Raw genomic sequence first — 16,471 nt, forward strand, 5'->3', positions numbered from 1 at the left:
TATTCTTTTTTTTATTATTTTAAAATTGACCTGTTGAAAATCCTTATTGGTCATTGACCCGCATACAGGTGCATACAGGTTTGATTGTCCAAGGACCGGGGCTGGGTAAAGTCGTCCGTCTCTTTTGGGACGTGTGTGATGAATGAAATGCTCCAAGGCCTCCAGGAAGACGGTGACCTTGTGAATCTGCTGCTGAGTCTTTTCTGTTTCCTCTGCAGATCACAGTATTGACTTCTTGGCGATGGATGTGGCCGTGAACGCCGCTGCTGGAGCTCTAAAGGCTTTCTTCGCCGACCTCCCCGACCCGCTGATCCCTTACCCGCTGCACCCGGAGCTGGTGGAGGCTGCAAGTAAGAAACATTACTGTTACCTTTGTGACAGAGCTCAGAAGTCGAGCATCGTGGTGTTGTGCCACAAAGGGGGTGCTTGTTCAGTTATTAAAGAGTTATTAATAATTGTCCTTCGATAATTATTAATAATTAATAAAGAAGATTACTTATCAAAATGAATTATCAAAAGTATCAATCAAAACGGGGCACCACCTGACTTATCAGGAAAATAATAACTGAACAGCAAAATCAGTTCCCTTTGCAACCAGCAGGTATAAAGAAACACAAACAACTTCTCTCATTCAGTGTGAAAACTCCCTTTTATCCGACCATTACTTAATAACGTTTGAATTTAATTTTGTTGATGTTGAAGTGCAAAATAGGAGGTATTATTTTAGCAGATGTTTGTCTGATGAAGTTATTGTTAAATTTAGGGAGGCCATTGCATATCTTACGACAGTGCGAAATAGTGATGTATTCGAGGCCAGTGACCTGGGTTCTACCTCTGCAGATGTTGATTTCCTTGCTAGTAACACTGCTGATTTGTTGCATTCAGCTTTAGATGAAGTTGCTCCTTTGAAAAGGAGGGTTTCTAACCACAGGAGCTTAACTCCCTGGTATAATTCAGATATCCGCATTTTGAAACAAAACGTGCGTAAAATGGAAAGGAAGTGGTACTCTTGTAGGTCTGTAGACTTCTATCGTGAATGGAAAGATATTCTAATAGTATATAAAAAAAGCCATTCGCAAAGCCAGAACAGCTTATTATTCAACGTTGATAGAGGATAACAAAAGTAACCCACGTTTTCTGTTCAGCACTGTAGCCAGGCTGACAAAGAGTCACAACTCTGTTGAGCCGTGCATTCCTGCAGCTCTCAGTAGTGAAGACTTTATGAGCTTCTTCAACAGTAAAATCACGAGAATTAGAGAAGAAATCAACCAGCCGGTTGTGGGTGTTTCTTCAGCTTTAGCGACTTCCCTAGGTTCTGACTTGACTCTAGACTGTTTTGATCCTATAGACCTCCCTGAGCTGACTTCACTCGTTAATAGAGCTAAGTCAACCACATGTATGTTAGACCCCATCCCGACTCGACTATTCAAAAATGTTTTTTCTCTTATTGGTGCGACAATACTGGACCAAATTAACCTATCCCTAAGCTTAGGATATGTACCACAGGTTTTCAAAGTCGCAGTAATTAAACCTTTACTTAAAAAATCTTCTCTTGACCCAGACACCTTAGCTAATTATAGACCAATTTCCAACCTTCCATTTGTATCTAAAATTCTGGAAAAGGCAGTTTCAAGCCAGTTATGTGACTATTTGTATAGAAATGATCTGTTTGAAGTCTTTCAGTCAGGGTTCAGAATGCATCATAGCACAGAGACAGCACTGGTTCGAGTCACGAATGACCTTCTTATGGCCTCAGATAAGGGATTAGTGTCCATACTGGTTCTACTGGACCTCAGTGCTGCTTTTGACACTATAGATCATGGCATTTTACTGCACAGGTTAGAGCATGTTGTTGGGATTAAAGGGACAGCTCTATGTTGGTTTAAATCATATCTATCTGACAGGTTCCAGTTTGTTCATGTACATGAGGTTTCTTCAGAACAGTCAAGGGTCTGTTATGGTGTTCCGCAGGGTTCAGTGCTAGGGCCAATCTTGTTCAGTTTATACATGCAGCCGTTGGGAAGTATAATCCAGAATCACGGCATACAATTTCATTGCTATGCTGATGATACGCAGCTCTATTTGTCTATGAAGCCGGATGAAACAGAACTTAGTTAAACTTCAGGCATGTCTTAGGGACATCAAGGACTGGATGTCCAGAAATTTCCTGCTTCTAAATTCAGATAAAACAGAGGTTATCATTCTTGGTCCAGAGCATCTTAGGAAGGGATTAGATGGTGTTGCGATGGCTTCCAGTGCAACTGTGAGAAACCTTGGTGTTATTTTCGATCAGGATTTGTCGTTTAAACCATATGTCAATCAGGTTTGTAAAATAGCATTTTTCCATCTCCGTAATATTGCAAGGATTAGGAAAATCCTCTCTCGTTGCTGCTTCCACCTGCCTGCTGTGTGCTGCTGACGTCCCTGACCCACCAGTCTGGCCCTCGGCAGGAGGGTCCCCCCTTATGAGCCTGGTCCTGCTCAAGGTTTCTTCCTCCTAAAGGGGAGTTTTTCCTTGCCACTGTTTGGCTTAAGGTTTTTCTCCCACTAGGGGAGTTTTTACCTGCCATTGTTTATGTAATAACTGCTCGGGGGTCATGTTCTGGGTATGGGTCTCTGGAAAGCGTCTAGAGACAACTTTTGTTGTATTAGACGCTATATAAATAAAATTGAATTGAATTGAAAAGATGATAAAACAACACTTGGGATAAATTATGATGCCTAAACTACACATAAACAACAACTAACTTAAAGGGGACCGATTATGGCATCTAATACCTATTTTAAACAGGCCTTGAATGTCTTAAAAACTTTTGCTAAATAAATTAGAAATTCAGCCTCTGAGCCATGTCTTTATCTTCCCATTCTCTAACCTCATTATCTATGCAGGATTCTGAGTGTGCAGGGCTATGATAATGAGGCTCTGTGCTGATTGGCTGTCTGAATGACGCGATACACTGATACGGAAAAATGGAGGAAGCTCCGGCCGGTGGAGTTAGTTGTGGCCGTGGTTTCACACATCGGAGGCCAAACTATGTAAATTGCGCCCGTCGTTACGTAACGGCGTAACGGCGTAACGACGTCTGTACATGAAGCCCGACTGCAGCTGGAAATCGTTCGTCAGTGACCGCTGGCGTTACTTTGTCTTGCCACGTCCGTTATGTCTCGTTAACACCCCACAATGCACCACCCAACTGATTACAGAAGGTCTGGTTGACTCAGCCTGGAAAACAAATTTGAAACCCACTGGATCAGGGCTATTCAATTCAATTTTATTTTATTTATATAGCGTCTAATACAACAAAACTTGTATCTCCAGATGCTTTCCAGAGACCCAGACATGAACATAAACCCCTGAGCAATTATTACATAAACAATGGCAGGTAAAAACTCCCCTTTAGGAGGGTAAAAACCTGGACCAGGACCTGGATCATAAGGGGGGATCCTCCTGCCGAGGGCCAGACTGAGGGGTCGGGGACGTCAACAGCACAGCAGGCAGGTGGAAGCAGCAACGGGATGACCGGGGGTGGGGACCGCAGGCAGGTGGAAGCAGCAGCGGGATGACCGGGGGTGGGGACCGCAGGCAGGTGGAAGCAGCAGCGGGATGACCGGGGGTGGGGACCGCAGGCAGGTGGAAGCAGCAGCAGGATGACCGGGGGTGGGGACCGCAGGCAGGTGGAAGCAGCAACGGGATGACCGGGGGTGGGGACCACAGGCAGGTGGAAGCAGCAGCAGGATGACCGGGGGTGGGCACCGCAGGCAGGTGGAAGCAGGGCCAGGGAGAGGAGTCTTGACGGACAAATCTGTCCCCCGCCTGACCGGGCTGTTACCCTGCCCCTCTCACTCCCACGCTGCAGGATCAGGTGTTGTACATTCAGAGATGCTCTTCACCAACAGCAGAGGATGCTGCACCATGTACAAAAGAGAAAAAAGAAAAGAAAAGGGGGGCCAGCACAATCCCCCCGAACCCACTGGGTCAGGGCTATCCCACTCATCCCCTCTGCGGCGTGTGTGGAGGAACAGTGTAAAACTGATTCAATAACAAGACAAGAACACAAATCCATGTGAACAAAAGGTCATACTGCGTTCCCATCGCAGGTCTCCTTTGCTTCAAAATGTACTTGGATCAACAAACACATGCACGTTTTTCAAGCTCAGCATGATATCTGACGTTTGACCACATGCAGGCTGTGGATTTAAATATTGAACCCGTGTTTTATTCTATTCTTCCTGTTTTATCAGTAATTGAACCATTGAACCAGTTCAGTCGTCGTCTTGTTGTGTTTTTTGCATCCAGCCGTTTTGTAGCAGCGGTACCATCTCATCCTTTCACTTGCACTTACTTACATCAAATTATTGTACAGTATTGTATGTTAGTGTCAGCCTGATGTATACTTGTAAAGATGAGATGAAATGGCTGCGTGGTAAGCTGCGGCAGCCTGGATTAACGTCCTCCACGGCCTCCAGCGGCCACTTCATTAACATAATTGATGTCCAGGATGGAGACATGCGTGTTGTTGCTCCTGCAGCTGTACATATCTGAAATATGAATGACTCCCCGCTGGTGCCGTGTCTGTACTTCCCTCCAGGACGGGCTTGTTGAAGACACTTTGTTGTGACAGTCCAAAGGTAGAAGCTTTTATTTCTCACCAGTGCCTTAAATATTTAATGGAGAAGGAGTTTGAGCCCCAACAAGCCGCCGTTCTCCGGAGACGCTGGAAGACGATCTAGTAATTCAACAGATTACATTCCAGAAGAACGCGCAGAACCGGCTGTTTTATGGAGAAATGTTTGAACAATGATTCCAGTCGTATTATTTTTTTAATCTCTGTGCATGTCCCTCACGTCTTTCGCTGCTTTTTTCTTTTTCTATATGCTCAAAGTGGGAAATGTTCCTCTTTCATGGTATTTGTGCCTCTATTTCCTTCTTGGTGTTTATTGTTTTATTGTTGGCTTTATCTCCAACAACAAATCACCATCAAATTAAAAGCGTCCAAAATATATATGTAAAAAAAAAAAAAAAAAAAAAAGCAATTTTAAGTCTCATCCAGAAATAAAAACAGTAAAATAATGTGTTGGAGAGGGAACAGGAGGAAGCAGAACGCTGATTTAGTCCTGTCCCTTCCTCACAATATCATATCATATGCCATAGAAAATATAAAAATTAAAATAAAATCAGAAAAGAAAGAAAAAAATAAATAGATACAACACAAACAATTATTAAACAAAGATCAAAGCATAATTTAACTAGCCTCCTACAATATCCTAAACTCAAAAATGTAATTTCCCAGTCACTTCTTTGCTGATCCATGACCAGCCATGAATGCAGGGAGTTACATTTGTATCGTATATGATGTATCACATAAGGAACAGAATAATAATAAAAGAAGGTGAATTGAGTTCTTTAGAGGTCCTTATTTTATATTAGTCAAGAATATTGTTGTGTTGACTTAAACCACGGGTGGTCGCTGTCGCCCAGTACTGGTCGCTGAAAGCTGATTTGTGCAGTTTGTGCTCGTTCAGATCTTGCCAGAATAAAGACTGATTTATGGTTCCGCGTTACACCAACGCAGAGCCTACGGCGTAGGCTCTGCGTTGGTGTAACGCGGAACCATAAATCAGCTCCCGAGCAGGCGGCTCTAGATACCCCCCGAAAACATCGGAGCAAATTTCTTAACAGGCGTTATTTGGATAAACTGAGCCCAGGTTGGGGATCTTAACGGTTACTTTTACGCCTGAAAAAATATTAAAACTTAATAAAGTGGCATATTAACAGCGCTACAGCTTCTAGCTCTGGGCTTCCTGATATGGTGTGACGTATGTGCAAACATAACTACGCAGTCGCTTACGTACCCGAACGTAAACCATGCAGTGACGTAGCAAGCAAAATTTAGTCGTGGTGCTGAAAAGTAGGGGTAGTGGGAGTATTGGGACTGGGCCCTGGGAAGATTACAAGTGCCCTAAAATCTTTGGCTTCTCTTTTAGGGGTAGTTGTGGTGGGGGAGGGCTAGTGGTAGAAAGTAGGGGGTGTATTATATTGGGATTGGCCCTAACACACACTCTGTGCTCTTTCTCTCTGTGTGTGTGTGTGTGTGTGTGTGTGTGTGTGTGTGTGTGTGTGTGTGTGTGTGTGTGTGTGTGTGTGTGTCTGTGTCTGTGTGTCTGTGTGTCTGTGTGTGTGTGTGTGTGTGTGTGTCTCTCAGAAATCGTGGACTACATCGAACGTCTCCTGGTTTTGCGAGAGATCGTTAAGAAGTTTCCTCCCGTCAACTACCAAGTCTTCAAGTACATCATCACGCACCTTAACAGGTACGAGGATCCTACTACTACCACTACTGCTACTACTATCACTACTACTGCTACTACCACTAGTGCTACTACTACTGCTACTACTACCACTACTACTACTAGTAGTAGTACTGCTACTACTCCTACTACTACCACTACTGCTACTACTAGTACTAGTACTACTACTGCTACTATTACCACCACTACTACCAATACTACCACTACTACTACTGCTACTAGTGCTACTACTACTAGTACTAGTACTACTACTGCTACTACTACTACTAGTACTACTACTATTACTGCTACTACTGCTACTACTACTACTACTACTACTACTGCTACTACTATTACTGCTACTACTATTACTACTACTACTAGTACTACTACTACTGCTACTACTACTACTAGTACTGTTGTGTCCCAAATCAACATAACATAAACAAGGAAAGACACAGAGGCTGTTAGAATGATTTTTAAGGCCTTCTGCAGAAGGGAAGCAAAGTCGGAGCTTGCAGAGCAACATGGCCCTCTTGGATGCTCTTGACAAAAGCTTCGCTGGCTCCTCCTTTGCATCAGCTTTTATTGAGAAACTTTGACAGGAACATTACCATATTAGGAACAGTGAATGGACAATGGGAGGAAACAGATGGAGAAACAGACATCGGGGTTAAAAAGGTCACACATGTGACATTTTCAGTTAAAGAGGCTTGGTATGAAGAAACAAACAGAACTAAAGACATCTTTAGCTTAAAGTCTTTAAAAGAACACAAAGGTCAAGGGGTCAAATGCCTTCCTGGACAAAAACAGGAACTTCATGGGGGTCTTTAACAGATGGTCCAGGCTAACAATGAGACAGTTGTGGGACAGTCGACCCCCCTGACAGAACTCAGGAAGGGCTGCCCTGTCATATGTTAACATGTGATAATTTCATGAGGACTAACTAGTTCAGAAGTTTGATTAACTTCACATTTCCCTCCTCTTGTTCTTATGAAACTTCACAGAATGATACAGGTAATGAAAACACAGAACAGTACAAGGACAGTGATGAACGGATTCATAATTTCAGTCATTATGTCAGTCCAGTGGCCTGAGGTCAGCCAGGACCAAAAGTGGCATCTGCTGAGCGTCTGTCTTCTGACACGACTTTGACCAACTGACGTTGGTCATTCAGCACCACATTCATCAGGGATGAACATATAGCAGTGTTCCTAAATTACAACACAATGTAAGTAAAAAGTTTGAGGAACAATTTCTAACATGTCAGCATGACTCATTAGTGGAAAAGTTTCTTCCATCTCTCGGACTCCTCTCCAGCTTGTCGTAGCCAGTCAGTTTGGCTAGTCATCTTCTTCAGGCCCCCCATGGAACCCCCCATGGAACTCCCATGGCTCAACTTAGCCACCAGGGGGAACAAATTCCTTGGAAGCACTGGTTTGCTTCGCACCACACAGTGGCCTTCTGAAGTTACAGTAGCACCTTCATTTAGCCAAATGTCTTTCTCCCCTCTTTGTGGAGCATTGTTTTGCATGTCAACAGGGGTAGGGGTCTTTTGTAGCAAGTTCAAAAGGAATGCCAGAATGATGCCGGAAAATCCGTCTTCAGATGAATCATATAGTCTTCAGGAGATTCTTAAAGGAGCTTGAGGCCGGATTGTGGCAAGATTTATGAAAAAAATCCGTATACATTTTAAGTTTTCTAGTAATAATGTCAGATGAAGCGTTCCAAACCCAAAAGAATGAGCCCTCTAGTGTATCTCTCCTTTGCCTTGAACAGGCTGCGTGCTGCAAAATGTGCTGCAATTCGGTCCCGAATTTCCCGCGCTGGGCTGCGGATGTGACGTCACATGACGCTGCATGTGCGTTCTCCCCGTTCTCCCGTGCCGGCTTCACTGTTGGCTGCAGTACCCCCAACGGCCGTCGTGGTTAAGGGTGGCGCTAGAGACTCTCATTTCTTAAAAGGAGCCTCAAGCTCCTTTAATCTTCTGTTTGCATGCTGCAATGCAAATGCATGCTCCTCTATGGAGACACAATAATGTGATTATTTAATTTCAACTCCAAATCTACCAAGCCAATTGCAAACTGGTCTGTATCCCGAAGTGGATCTACAAGACCATCAGCAGCTTTCACCATTTCACCTATTTATTTATTTTAGCCTTCTTTTTCCTCTTCCTGTTTACTACTCTTCCTCATTCAAATTAATCAGAATGTACTTATAAAAGTCTTAAGAAAATTGTGGGATGAATTCCGATGCGTAAACTACACATAGACAAAAACCCACTGAACATTAAACACAAACTTCAGATCATCTATATGTGGGTTTTGGACGAAACCCAACCTGATGAAGCGGTCAATCATCAGTACGTAATTTTACAACAAACAAAATAAAGAAAAAGGATTGACATGTTTCATGCTTGTATAAAAGTCAAATCCAATCTTGCACATCTCATTAAATACAATTGCAAGAATCACATTCCCATATGATCAAACATACAAAGACCTGGTCAAATACAGCACTGCAAAAGCAGTCTGCAACTATTTGAATGGTGAATTAACCCAATTTGAAAATTCTATGAATCTATGCCTCTATTCAGGGCTTAGAATGATTTTCCAGCAGACAAAGTCTCCCTGCAGACACAGATCCTGCAGCCCCTCGTAAAATGCTGCAGCCGTTTACACACACAGACACACACACACACACACACACACACGCAGCTGCAGGTTTCACACACACAGACCATGACCTTTGGCCTGCTGCAGCCATTTACACTCACACACACCCCCTGCACCATGACTGGCCCTGCAAACTCTGCAGCAGCAGCCTTTTCTTTTACAGGTTTGCAACTCTTTTGTTTTTTCTTTTAGTATATTATCTCGCAACATTTTGTCTCCATTTTTCTTTACCTAAAGTTTTAGGGACGTCTCCCATACCAAGCATCTTTCAGAAATTATTTAGGCATAAGTTTCAGCTTAACCACGCGTCTGCTATTTTAGCCAGTTATTTTTGCTTTCTTAAGTTTCTCTTTTTTGACAGTTTGGTTTTAGCCTGATCTTTTAGTGAACAATTTAAATTTTGCTTCACAATTTTGGAAACCCCCAACATTGAACATAGACAGTTTCCCGTCATAAACATTAGACAAGAACATTAGACAAGACAAACATTAAACCCATTAGAAACCTCTCCAATAGAAACCTCTTCTCGTTATTCTGTACTTTAAAGTCGTCCCCGAATTTAAAGCCGGTCCCATACCGAGTGGGATGTTGGCCTTTGCACTAGCCCCAGGCAATAGTGTCGGCCAACACCTTTTTTCGCTAACCCCAGGTTACTATACACAGAATTTCACTCGTATTTTACACAAAAATACTTAAATACCCTAAGTATTTTAAGTAAGAAGAGGTCTCTCACCAGTCTCGGTGTCTTCCCGGCTCGGGGACCTCGTCATTGGACTCTGGAGCAGCGCAGGATCAACTTGGCCCCGTTCCTGAAATCGGAACGGCTGTCGACAGTTTTAGATGGCCTGTTTGATTGTACGACGCTCCAACGTCACAGATGTATGAGGTCCCGGGTTTCGGCACCAAATGTTGTGTCCCAAATCAACATAACATAAACAAGGAAAGACACAGAGGCTGTTAGAATGATTTTTAAGGCCTTCTGCAGAAGGGAAGCAAAGTCGGAGCTTGCAGAGCAACATGGCCCTCTTGGATGCTCTCGACAAATGCTTCGCTGGCTCCTCCTTTGCATCAGCTTTTATTGAGAAACTTTGACAGGAACATTACCATATTAGGAACAGTGAATGGACAATGGGAGGAAACAGATGGAGAAACAGACATCGGGGTTAAAAAAGTCATACGTGACATTTTCAGTTAAAGAGGCTTGGTATGAAGAAACAAACAGAACTAAAGACATCTTTAGCTTAAAGTCTTTAAAGAACACAAAGGTCAAGGGGTCAAATCCCTTCCTGGACAAAAACAGGAACTTCATGGGGTTTTTAACAGATGGTCCAGGCTAACAATGAGACAGTTGTGGGACAGTCGACCCCCCTGACAGAACTCAGGAAGGGCTGCCCTGTCATATGTTAACATGTGATAATTTCATGAGGACTAACTAGTTCAGAAGTTTGATTAGTTTGATGAACTTCACAGTACTACTACTGCTACTGCTACTACTGCTACTGCTACTGCTACTGCTACTACTACTACTCGTACTAGTACTAGTACTAGTACTAGTACTAGTACTAGTACTACTACTGCTACTACTACTACTAGTACTACTACTATTACTACTACTTCTACTACTACTACTAGTACTAGTACTATTACTGCTACTACTACTACTACTAGTACTAGTACTACTACTATTACTGCTACTACTACTACTACTACTAGTAGTACTAGTACTACTGCTACTACTACTACTAGTACTACTGCTACTACTAGTACTACTACTACTACTATTACTACTACTACTACTACTAGTACTAGTACTACTACTATTACTGCTACTACTGCTACTACTACTAGTAGTACTAGTACTACTACTATTACTGCTACTACTGCTGCTACTACTACTACTAGTACTAGTACTACTATTACTGCTACTGCTGCTACTACTACTAGTAGTATTAGTACTACTAATGCTACTACGACTACCACTACTACTACTACTACTACTACTACTACTACTGCCATTTAGCAGATGCTTTTATTCAAAGCCACTTACATCACCATATTGTCATAAAGACTGTAGCTCTGGATGAAGGAGTGAAGGTAGAGGGAGACTAGCTCTGGAATCTCCAGGAATGAGTGTATACATGATCGCAGAATTATTCTATTCAGATTTAAAATTGGAATAAACCAGCCACTTACTTCGGAATTAAGTTTAATTCGGAATGGCCATTTTCATTCGGAATTACATGTTTACATGGTAATTTTTATGGATTGAATTTTAATTATGAATTAAAGAGGAATTAAACTTCCCATGTAAAGGCACTGATTGTGGACTAGTAAAGGTTTTATTTGTGTGTCGGCCTCTGGAGTCTTTGTTTTCCTTGTGATGACTGACTTGTGTGTGTAAACTCTTTAGGGTGAGTCAGCACAGCAAGACCACCCTGATGACGCCCGACAACCTGTCCATCTGCTTCTGGCCCACGCTGATGCGTCCCGACTTCGAGAACAAGGACACGCTGTCCACCACCAAGCTGAACCAGGCCGTGATCGAGACCTTCATCGTGCAGAGCGACTACTTCTTCCACGGGGGGGAGGTGGCGGAGAGCTCCAGCAGCGAGGGCACGCCCCCGCCGCACTGCCACAACATGGTGGAGGCCCTGCTGCCCCTGCAGCTGCCCCCGCCGCTGCAGCCGCAGCAGATCCAGCACACGCTGCACCCCGACCCGCTCATATAGAGCCGGAGGGGGGGGGGACCATCCTCCGCTCAACAACCGTCTCAAACCACCACGGAAACGGAACTAGGAGCTGATTTCTGGGGGATCCATCAGAGCCCTGGGCTTTACAGACACACAGACCATCGGTTGGATCAGTCCTAATCTGAGAGATCTGCTCATCCCAGGAACTAAATCCTGGATTAGAGAATTACAATTGCACGTCACCTTTTGGAAGGAATGTTTTGGATCTCTGACGGCTTTTACCACGCAGGAACTGGAAGCTGTTGGTGGGGGAGCCGTTTTGGACTCGGCACATAACACTAATCACCCAGCAGGGTCAGACTCGGCCTGTGGGGAAACAGATCCCTGATGGAATAGCACATGAGGGTGCGATGCCCCCGTGAAGCCCCGCCCCTCCATCCCTCCATCCCTCCATCCCAACCCCAGACCAGAGAAAAGGGAAGTGAAATCCCCGGGACTGATCCTAGAATCTGAAACCTCCTCTGCTGACTTTGCAGATGTCCGAGTGTCTCTCTCGTAGTGTTGGTGGGATTTCACCCAGTCTTCCTGGAAACTCCAGCACAGGAAAACAGGAAAACACTTCCTCTCCTTTCTTTGCTTTTCTCTTTGACCCTCAACCAGTAGGAGGACACGGGGAAACCTCCGGAGACACTATACGTCTAACTTTGTCAACCTGACACTCACAGAAATATTTGCATTACTTTAAGTTTTATTTTTTCTGAGGTTTTGAATACTAAAAATAAAATGTAATGATCCTCTTCCCCACTACGTGAACTTTGACCCCTGAAGAAGAACAGCACATGCACGATTAGTGTCAAAGGTCCACATGCCAACTTCATGTCTGTTTAGTTCTTCTTCTGATTGTTTGTTCATATACATATACATATATATATATATACATATACATATACATATGTATATATGTATATGTGTGTGTGTGTGTGTGTGTGTGTGTGTGTGTGTGTGTGTGTATACATATACATGTATATGTATGTGCGTATGTGTATATGTAGTAACATGATTTCTAGCCAGCCTGTTGTGTGTGTGATTGTTTGCTGATGATGGTGTGGTGTCTGACTGTGGTCTCTATGCAGCCAGTCTGTCCCCTCTCTGCAGGGGGGGCGGGGGTTCAGAAGGGACACGAGGACATCCTAATGTGGACACATGGACTCGTAGTGTCCCACACCAGGACGAGACCTGGTGGATAACCACTTCATCTGGATAGAGGTTCAGATTCTTACTGCAAAGGTTTCTTCCTGAGAAACATGTCCCCTTATGGCCCTTAGTCCCCCTGGTCCCCCCTAGTCCCTCTGGTCCCCCCTAGTCCCCCTGGTCCCCCTAGTCCCCCTGGTCCCCCCTGGCCCCCCTAGTCCGCCGGATGCTGCACATGAGCGAGGAAGCTGGTTCTGTTCATTTCAAGTGTGGTGGTCTGGCGTCCTGCGCTCGGCGGAGGCCGCCTTGTAGCTCCTATAATGTAATAATTTCCTGAAAATGTAATAACGCCTGAAAATGTAATACAATTTGCACTTAACTCAATCGAAAATGTAATAAAACCCAATAATGTAATAACATATCCTGACGGATATTGTAATAACATTTTTACTGATAATGTAATAACTTATAACGTTATTGGGAATTTATTACATGGTACTTAAAGTCTGCAATTTAACCCAATAGTCATTCTGATGTTTCAAATCCAGTGTATATAACATTCTTAGATTCTTAAAACACAAAATGTAGAACTCTGGACTGAAAATGAACATATATATTACATTATTTGTCAAGTATTACATTATCAGTTTTGGAGAAAAAAAAATACCCACCTGAAAATGTAATAAATTCCCAATAATGTAATAAGGTATTACATTATTAGTAAAAATGTTATTACATTATTGGATTTTATTACATTTTCGATTGAGTTAAGTGTAAATTTTATTACATTTTCAGGAAATGATTACATTATAGGAAATGATTACATTATAGGTGCTACACGCCTCCCCCTCCTTCATCTCCACTCTTCATTCTTCTGTTTCAGTTGGTTTGTTCAGAAGTTTGCATGTCTCTGTTTTAACACTAAGTGAAAAAAAAAGAAACCTGAAAGGAAATGACCCCATGAGCCTCTGGAGGAACTTCCTGCTCACATTTAAGGGGGCGTGTCCACAGAAAAGCAAAGTTTTCGCATTTATTTCTTCATGAAAAGAAATCAACTCTGAATATCATATTTTTTTGTTATATGTTGAATAGTTTTCCCGAAATAGAGGAAGTATTTGTAAGTATAAATATATATAAATATATATATATATAAATGCTTGAGCAGCAGAGGTTTCTGCAGGTACTGGACTCACCTGTCAGCCGGGCTCATGTTTGTTAGTCACTCCTGTGATGGTGTTGGGTGTGAATGAGTGAGTCTCACTCCTCCTCCCCCCCCCCCGGTGACAGGGTGAGGGAGAGCATGACCCGCCGGGTCTAGGGTGGGGGGCGGGGGGGGCCGTTAGCGAGCCACACTTCCACAAATGTCTGTCCATCTGGATGAAAATAGTTTAATTCCACCTTTCATGTCCCAACTCTGTTTAATACGGAGTAAGAAAGCTTTCAAATACACGTGTCCGTGGTATAACTACTCGTAATGATAAATATTTGTATGTAAATAAAAAAGTTGTACCCAAAATTCTGCTGTCACCCACGAGTCTGATCAATTATTAGGGTTAGGATTGTTTTTATGTGAGTGTGAATCTAAAAGTCTTATGGATACAACTCTAATTTCTACGACTACGAGTTCACTGTGAACACGAATTCAAGTTTGTGGGTACGAGTCGAGAAACTGTTGAAATGACGTAAGAGGCAGTTTATGTCTTTACATCCATAAACTATATTATTTAAAACGGTACAATTTCATGAAATAAAGAACTAAATGTGGGATGGGTTATTGAGCTGTGATGGAGCTTCCCCCGCGTTACCGGTGGTGTCCATGGCTGCTCTGTTTCCAGCCGTCCTCGGCCTCAGCATCATTCTGGTTCCATTGCTTTCCCCTCAACTGCCTCTTACGTCATTTCAACAGTTTTTCCACTCGTACCCACAAACTTGAATTCATGTTCACAGTGAAGACTCGCAGTCGTAGTTATTAGAGTTGTATCCATAAGACTTTGCACTCACAGCTTTTAGATTCACACTCGCATAAAAACAATCCTAACCCTAATAATTGATCAGACTCGTGTGTGACAGCAGAATTTTGGGTACAACTTTTTTTATTTACATACAAATGTTTATCATTACGAGTAGTTATAACATGGACACATCTTTTTGAAAGCTTTCTTACTCCATAGTTTAAAGCGTATATTTATTAACTTTGTTGAACGGTTCTGTGGTACTTGTCAGTTCATACTGGCTCTACATTTCAAAATAAAAGCATCAAGCTTCTGATCCGATCCGAGGATGATCCCACATCTAATGAGGTCAAAGCAGGACAAAACAATAATTCTCTATTTATATACAATATTTTGCTCAAAAAGCAGTAATAAATAGATGTTTTTTTTATTAGAATATCTTTTTATCTGCCAAGTCAACAACTGAAGTATTTTTACTTCAAGTGAAACCAAACTGAAAGTACAGTCATTACTACCAGAAGTGTCCTTTCTGGCCCAGACCTGCGAGGACAGGAGACTCCGCTCACGTCCACCGTCCTCGCCGTAGTACCGGGGAAGTACTTTCACGTAGTACCGGGGAGGTACTTTCACGTAGTACCGGGGAAGTACTTTCACGTAGTACCGAGGAAGTACTTTCACGTAGTACCGGGGAAGTACTTTCACGTAGTACCGGGGAAGTACTTTCACTCCAGACTGACAGAGACGTATTTGGGCAGCGTTTTAGCGAGGGAGGCAGGTCCTGCAGGTACTGAAATCTAAAACACTACAACGGTTTCACCTGTTTGCAATAAAAAGTCAAGTTATCTCTATATTTACGCTGTTTCCTGCAGTCGGGGCTGCTTTAATCCAGCTGTGAGGTGTGGAGGAAACGATCAGTTCATTGCAATAACTTCCTCCTGCAGGTCCAGACGCAGCTCAGCTTCAGTCCTGGTTAACGTCCGTCTGCAGACCACAGCTTTTCACAATAAACCTCCCTCCTGCACAATGTGACAGTCGGGTTCTGTCAGCTTTCTTTTCTAGTTTAAGAATTAAGCAAAATATAGCGTTTCTAACCATTCCTGCAGAGTATCTTCCCCTGAAACGCGGGGGTAATCTCTTCTTTCTTTAAGGATGAGCTGCCAGACAGTATGTGGATGTTTCTCCTCCGTTTCAGAAGACTCATCCTAACGTGCCATAACCACAGAATCGGGGAGGCTGGGGGGGCCCGTGGGCCGGGGAGCTGCAGACGCAGGAGGAACCCTCCTGAGACGGGATCAAACGTGTTAATGGGGGAGCCGGTGGTGATGTTGGAGGGGAGATGATGGGGGGGCAGGAGAGGGTGGAGGGTGGAGCTGAGCGGAGCCTGAGGGGGGGGGGGGCGCGGTAGTCTAAGATTCGTCCACAGTTCTCCATCAGTCAGTCGTTCTTTTCCTTTCTCATTTTGTCGGTAAGCTCTGCTCTTCATCCAGTCCCACTAGTGTACAAACCAACTGACTTTTAACATCTGCTATGTACTATAGTAAATAAAATGATTTTCTGAAATAAAAAAAAAACTTAAAGGTTTTTTTTTCCTCTTCATTTTCTTTCCATAAAGTTTTCAAATAAAGTTTCTTGTTTCCACTTGTTGCCGTGGTGATACTTGATTGTGGGCGTGGTCTGG

At 43.2% G+C, this 16,471-nt stretch overlaps 1 protein-coding gene across 1 annotated transcript in view; it reads left to right on the forward strand.

Annotated features, from left to right (window-relative positions):
* arhgap5 (Rho GTPase activating protein 5) overlaps positions 1–16,131 on the forward strand; it is a 65,144-nt gene extending 49,013 nt beyond the window's left edge. Inside the window, exons 5-7 of the mRNA XM_061744413.1 lie at positions 219–350; positions 6,204–6,309; positions 11,371–16,131. Coding sequence (XP_061600397.1) covers positions 219–350; positions 6,204–6,309; positions 11,371–11,689 — 557 coding nt within the window. The 3' untranslated portion in view covers positions 11,690–16,131. The remainder of the gene's footprint in view (positions 1–218; positions 351–6,203; positions 6,310–11,370) is intronic.
* Positions 16,132–16,471: the final 340 nt, after the last annotated feature.

The sequence above is a fragment of the Cololabis saira genome, chromosome 16 (genome assembly GCF_033807715.1).
Source record: "Cololabis saira isolate AMF1-May2022 chromosome 16, fColSai1.1, whole genome shotgun sequence".
Taxonomy (NCBI): domain Eukaryota; kingdom Metazoa; phylum Chordata; class Actinopteri; order Beloniformes; family Belonidae; genus Cololabis; species Cololabis saira.